This window comes from Aplysia californica, unplaced genomic scaffold (genome assembly GCF_000002075.1).
Source record: "Aplysia californica isolate F4 #8 unplaced genomic scaffold, AplCal3.0 scaffold00864, whole genome shotgun sequence".
NCBI classification, from domain to species: Eukaryota; Metazoa; Mollusca; class Gastropoda; order Aplysiida; family Aplysiidae; genus Aplysia; species Aplysia californica.
This window is the reverse complement of record NW_004798134.1, coordinates 284,804-292,219: the sequence shown is the minus strand read 5'-3', so window position 1 is coordinate 292,219 and position 7,416 is coordinate 284,804. Positions and strand designations below refer to the sequence as shown.

Genomic DNA, 7,416 nt, shown 5'->3' with positions numbered 1-7,416 from the left:
AAAGAGGGGACTTGTGTGTGGGGTGGTTAAGGTGGCATCACAGTTTCCTGGTTGAGTCTGGTACAAATCATTCCTGTAACAAATCTGCTAAAAGCACAACCTTCCCACTTCCTTAATACTTTGGGCAGTTTTTTTTTTTTAAGAAGCAAAAATATAGGCACAGCTTTCTTTCAGCAACATATCTCTTAAAATTTGGTTTAACATTCTCATATAATATGTCGAAAAAGCTGAAGTCACTGTGAGGAAGACAATATAATGAACATACAGCCAGTACCAAACAGCTGACCCCCTCCTCCCTCCTTTCATATTTTTTTCACTGAATAAAAAAGGAAACACAACTGTCAAAAAGACCTTAGTTAAAAAAGCTTCAGGAGAACTCCAGCACGATACATCATTTAAGCCATCCACTGAAAGCTCTGAAACCAAAATTTATGTTCCTTAAGGTTGTGATAAATTATGTCCAAATGAAATGCATGCAAATGCAGACAAAGTTACACAGATATAAAGCAGGCAACTTAAATTTAAAAAACCCATTCCTTTGTGCTCACTATTCAGCACAAACAGTGTAATATGGAACATCTGGCTAATAACTTCTCATTAAACAAGAGGTTTGAAGATAAAACTAGAAGTACGCCCAAAAAAAATAGTATTCGGACCGACATCTGATTGTGATGAACTTCATTCTCCCACTACATTCAATTAATTAATAACAAAAGCTATGATAAGAATTTTTTTTAAGCGCAAGTGATTCTCCAGCCAAGCCTTCGATTTTTTTTTTTTTGGAGAAAAGAGAAAAAAAAAACCTTCAAAGAAACAGCCTGTGAAATCTGCTTTTCATCAAACAAAACCTACAAACTTTCCAAAAAAATTATCATTCGCATGTATGAGGCATTGAAATTTTGGAAAATGGCCAGAACAGCATTTTTTACTTTTGCAAAGGTTTGAAATTGACGGAGTCTAAGTCCAACATAAGATCTCTACCTTGAATGAAACAAAAAAATCAATCACTGCACTTCAATTTCTGGTTTAGTTGTAACATGGCCACTGTCAACTCCTGTTACGAGTCAAAACTGAAAAAAGGAAATCCAAGACCTTCTTTTCACTGAATCTCAGGTGACTAAAATTCTGGACCATAATAATAAGCAAATAGTTTCCAAAAACCTGCAGATCTCTTCTTTTCTAAAACTGAAAGGAAAACTCTCCACAACATGCATTTTGGAGGATTTTACTTGTGCAACTGAGCAACTCACCTTGAGCACTCCTTCTACGTGTCGTCTCTCTGAAGTCATAAAATGGGGAGACCCGAGACTCTGAAGACGGGCTTAAGTTCGGGCTGAGGTTAATCAAAGGTGGGCTGTGGGTGCTGATGAGGTTCTCGTTGCTGTCAAGGGTCAAGGCCGCCGCTGCTGCAGTACTGGACAGACACAGGTCATCGGGACTTGTCACCAGGTCAAGATCCTCGGCGAAGCATGGCAGAAAATGATGGTGATGGCTTGGGTGACGATGATGATACTGCACAAACGGCACGTCTTGAGACGACTCTACTGGCATAATCCACTCAGCCTCCAAAGATACCTTATCTGAGAAACAGAAGAATATAGAGGAATATTAGAATTTGGCATCACACACAAAGACACTCAATATGGCCTGTGAAAAATAACTTTGAGCTGATTAAAATGAAAAGGCTCACATGCACATAGTGCAAAATATTGGGCATTCTATGCACAGAAATTAAGGACAGGAAAAAAGAACTACCAGTCCCACTTCGAGCCCGTTCACTGGAAGTATCATGTCAATTATCATTGTAAATCAATGAGATATAATGATCTTCTTCAAGTATTGTGCACAATTGTCTAACTGGAAAAATCTGTACAACTAAAGTGGGCCCAGGTTGGGTATGAAAATACGATAGGCTGCTGAATATCCACAAAACGGAAAGTTGTTAAAAAAACTTTGACCCCTTGACTGATTTGGAAAACATTAAAACGCCTCTCAATGACTCGTCATATTATTAGTTGCCCAGCCTCCTTGATTGTCATTAACAAAAAAAACTTCAACACCCCCCCCCCCCCCCCCCCATGATATTTAAGCATTTGAAGAATTCCATATTTCATTTCATTACAACAACAACCCTTACAATCAACAAATCTTCCCCTGTCATAAGTACTGTTTGATTTATAAACCATTGTCATGCAAGGCAAACAGAAAATAGCACTAACCAGATCATAACCAAACCATAATTTATGTATCCCATGTACTTCACTTCAGCTTGTCAATGTCAAAACCCATACATGTACTGAACCCTTTTTTATTATGCTCTGTCTTTTAATGTTTATTATTTTCTTACAAGAAATACATTCAGAAAAAGGCAAAACAATTTCTTCTTCTTTTTACTTTGTATTCTCTTGCTAGATCTCAGGGGTAGTCAGTCTACTGCCGGTTCTTCAGCCTGCATTGCAACTGATTTTTAGAATGCATATATGACCATTTTTCCTACTTGGTAGGACCCCCTGCCTTCAGGCAACCACATTCCCATTTCAAAGGCACCCAATTTTTGTTGACACTGACTTGAGTATTTTCAGTTATGGTAGTAATTCATTTTTTGAATTTTGCGCAGGTGGCAGTTGAAGCCTACTCTTATAATTTCAGGACCACCAAGGGATCTTTCACATGATGGTCAACTTGCACAAAGGACCTCTGGGATTTTTTTGTTTTATCTTTTGATCTTATCTACCCTTTGATCGGCAGCAGTGTGGTAGAAAGACAACAGTGAGAAGGGGCCAGGGGTAGCAGTTAAAAGTCAGGGGTAAGGGAGAGAGGAGCAGATAGAGGGCGAGGGATGCGGGTGGGGGAACGAAAGAGAGAGAGGAGAGGAAGGCAGATGACAGAACAGGACTAGAGAACAGGAAAGGAGGACACAGAACAACATTTTAGTTAAGACAATTTTTTTGTTGCTGGCAGGTTTCCATCCAAGGATCTTTTGACTGAGAGGAGAACACAGTAGGCCTACCTCAGGACCACGACAGCCCCCACAAAACTAATAATTAAAGAATGTTTTTACATTAGAAAAAGTTCTCATAGATTGATTATTCTTGCTCAAAACAGAACTATAATGTTGTTCGACAGGACACATGAGTTGAGTTGAACTTGTCGTGGTGACAACTTGTCTAGGTTCTCCTTCTGACTAAATGATTTGTAGGCCTTTTTATTTGACTTGCACATCAAATAAAAATTTGCTAATTTCAGAAAATTTGAACTACACAGACCAGTAAATATAACAAACCAAAGCTGAAGGACTTTAAAGATACAAACTACTGGATTTTGAATAACGAATGACCTGACGCAGCCCGCAGTGAGCGAATTGACCATGAAGGCAGACAAAAACAAAGGAAAAAAATTGGTACAAGACTGGTTGTGACCATAAATGGGAGCTGAGGATGAATGCACAGGGTGTTTATTTGGCTGGGGGAAGAGTAACACCATACTACTCTTTCTGAAACTGTTCTAAGTAAATTTTCAAGTGGTATTTTTTGTTTTACTAATCTTAATTCTACAACATGCTCTGTGTGAGCTGATTAGTCCTCCATCAGCACTCACCCATCACTTCCAAAAATTGTCATTTAGTCACAGCAAATTTTTTTTCTTACTTCTCACCATTCCATTTCAGAAAGGTTCCTGTGAAAATCAGTAACGAAAAGCAATACCAAACCCTACATTGTAAAACAACGAAATGTGGTACAACTTAATATTTTATTTACTCTGAAAATTCAGTTTTGAGACAGCAACCATTGCAACTGATACTTTAAGAACAAGTAAAACGTAATAAGCTTTGATAAATTGTGCATGGAGACTTTTGAATGAGTTTAACATGAAAGTGTGCGCACAATAGTCTTTTATGTCAAACAGACAAACAACTTGATTTCAATGCTTGTCCAATACACCGCTGCCTGTAAATTCAAATTATACGTGAGACAGCATTGTGAAATCAGGCGCTCGTCAAAATAATGAAACTCAAGAAACTGGCATTTTTCTGAAGGTTTGTGAAATTGTTATAATCGAATTTTTGTTTTTTGGCCCAACACCCTTCGTGCCCATTAAAAAACACATTTCTGTGTAGATTTTACTCATAAACATTGATTAAAGGCACAATAAATGCAAATTTTCAGTTTCAACACTCTCAAGCTAAGGAAATAACTCAAATTTGGTAGACATTTTCTCACTAATTTTACCTCTGAAACGAGGTGAACCCCACCTCCTTCAATCGCCAATATCTTGACTTGTATCCAAGATACATGGACACATTTTTCATCACAAGTAAGGCAAATGGACAGGCTTTAAGACGATACCAATTACTCCATATGCCCCAAAACTGACAAGCGCCTGATTCCACCGTGCCGTGTAAAATGACTTTTCTCAACAAAGATGACCTTCATTGGTCTGACCACTAACATACAATTTAGATTGTGGGTCTTCAGGCTTCAAATATTTGGACTACAGCACCATCTGAAGTTCTTAGGGGCTTGATAACTCATAAATGGTGCATTTTTGGCCTCTTCGGGAGAAGTGGGTCCCGACTTAACTCCATAGAAATTTATAACATCTATGAGTACACAATTGGAAAAAAAAATGGAAGTCCAGTAAAAAAAAAGATAGCTGAGTATTTATTGATTTTTCAGGACTTTTTTTTTCATTAGTGTTCCATTTTTTCGATATTCACAAAAATAATGGTTTGTGACAGTTTTTAGTGCCAAAGTATAAAATGGGTTTGGACCTTTTCTATAACTTTACCGGTGGCCTTTTCACCCTGGCAATGTAGCCAGCTTTTTTACTCGATTTCTAATTTTGTTTCCGATTGTATAAATCCCCATGGAGTTAAGCTGGGCGATTTTGTAGTTTCGTTCGTTAAAGTCAAGAGTAGGGGGGTTTCAGGGGCTTGCCCCCCTGACCTAACAAATGGATATGGAGGTGGGGGGGGGGGGGTCAGGGGGCATGACCCCGTGGAATTTTACCATAATTTGAAGTTTTGCAGTTAGGTTGTATCCCTGTTCTTTGTGTTGCCTATTTGGTCATCAAGACTTATGGATTTCTTTTCTGGATGTAAATAAATGGATCGTGGACTTTAACGAATGTTACAAGATCACCTTAGGCTGGGACCATTTTTTAATTTAAGGAAAACAGCAAAACAAAATCAAGATTAGTTCAAGAAAACTTCAGAAGTTAGAATAAGACTAAAATAAAAATATGAACTTGATTATCAGTTCGCAGAGGAAGAAGAGGAAGAAGAAGAAGAAGAAATTATGTAACGAAGATCAGTTTGAAAAAGACTAGAATCTAGATCTAGAGTCCAGATTCTAGATCTAGAATCTAGATATATAGACCAAAAGTAAGAAAAGAAATGTCTTTTCCAGGCCTAGAGCTACTTATAGCCTAGGCTAGATCTAGATCTAGATCTAGATCTATATATATTTTAGAGAATTTCAGAGGAGACTTTGCAATCGCCTGATCTATTTTTCAAGATTAATTCCATTCAAATTCTTCAACCCTGAAACTGCTACACCACAGAAAGTCCATGACTTCTCACTTTGTCTAATGTAAACTCAAACTCTTTTTAACAAGCCAAGCCAACACAACAAGGAACCAATGCCAATAGCCAACAGACAATGTGGAGGCGAGGACAGCAGACACCGAAATCATTAGATCTATTTTTTTTTACGTTGTAGTCTCCAGGCAGGCTTCAACAGCCTGAAAACAAATTAAAGTGGACCTATCTAGATTTCTAGATCTAAATCTAGATCTACATATCTACAGCTTGTATAAAATGTCTCACTATCATCTAAAAAGCAGTCAAAATATTAGGCTTCTAGATTCATCTAGATTCTACTTGTTTCTCTGTAATAAACATACATAGTTCTGAAGACAAGTCTTGGACAGTGGTTCAAGTTGGTAAGAGAGACCGGGGACTCTCGGAAGAAAGCACAGAATAATCCTTATGAACTGAATCATGAACAATATCCTTCACATTTATATTCTCACACGTTTTACTTCATATCCAACACACATGAAGTTGAGCACAGACACTGTTCTAGTCAACTGAAACTAGTGCAGATGACTGAGAGGGTGTCCTGAATATAAGGCCTTCCGCTAAAAGCGAACACTAGGCCTCTATACGTTGGCCCGCAAACCCACCAGCCTGTGCGAAGAATACCAGCAACCACACTGCGTCGTGGGCCTAACGGGCTATCTCGCCTGCTTGGATTGAGAGAGCTGCGCGCTGAACTCGACTGGTCGGTTTTGCATTCAGCATTGCGGGATGGGGGAATGGCAAAAGAAGAAATAAAATACAATGCAGCAAGATTACCTTTACAAACGCAAGCTGTGTGCTTCTGAAGCTTTCACATAGCTTATTCTTTTGCATACCTCACAAACAACATCATGCGCTTGCTACCATTGCAGTGCAGCAATGATTTTGCCCTCTTCTCACTCAGTCTTGTGTCCCTAACATTAAGAGACGGGGCGGGAGGGTGGCGAACAACAATTCAATCTTCTACTCGGGAGGGAGAAACTTTACCAAAACGTCACATCCGGTTATAATGACCTAATTTTGTCTATTTTTAGCAATGGTTCGAGATACGTCGGTGCTTGAGAGAATATTCTTTCTATTTCCCCGCTTCCTTACCATTGAGCTTGGCCATCGCAGATTATATCGCTCTCTCTTAGTTCGTGTTCTCGGCTCATTTTACTTTTGGATTCTTGCTATTTAATTATTGCAATTTCATACCTGAACTACAGTTGTTTTAGCTACTTTTTTGTTATTTTGTTATATTCAGCTACCATAATTTGCTACTTTTCGAGCTGGCGCTGACGCAAAGCATTTTTATTTCGCATGACATATATTTTATGAAGTCACCCGACTCATATAATGTTTCGTGATTGTTTAAAATGAACATCACATCATTCGTTTTGCTAGTTGCTTGTTTGCAAACGCCAGGAACAAAAAGTTCTCCTTGGCTGTCGGTTTCTTCTTCAATGTAAAACTCTTTAAAAATCCTTGGTTAAGGGTTCAATTTGTTTGTTTGTTTGTTGTTGTTTTTTTAGGAGGGGGTTGTTTTGTTTGTTTGCTTTTGTTTGCTTTAAGGGGTTGTTTTGTTTTGCTGTTTTTGTTTTGTTTGTTTGTTTGTTTTGGGGAGGGAGTCGGCCTCTATACACGAACATTGTATATGTTCTCAGCCGTCTTGGTGTTCTGCTGTTCAAGTTGACACCATAATTTAAAGTTATTTCAATAACTACTAAGTAAAACATGTTGACACCATAATAATTTAAAGTTATTTCAATGACTACTAAGTAAAACATTACCCAAAATACCACCAAGGTAGCATGCATCATCACTACTACCACTACCACCACCACCACCACAAC

General features: G+C 38.3%; 1 protein-coding gene across 1 annotated transcript; it reads right to left on the bottom strand.

Moving 5' to 3' along the window:
- Positions 1 to 1,250: 1,250 nt before the first annotated feature.
- LOC106013404 (E3 ubiquitin-protein ligase RNF38) lies at positions 1,251 to 6,352 on the bottom strand (the record flags this gene model as incomplete). Its single annotated transcript, XM_013089048.1, is given in 2 exon segments — positions 1,251 to 1,580; positions 5,905 to 6,352. A coding segment is annotated over 1 exon segment (301 nt), but the record flags the coding sequence as incomplete, so codon positions are not given.
- Positions 6,353 to 7,416: the final 1,064 nt, after the last annotated feature.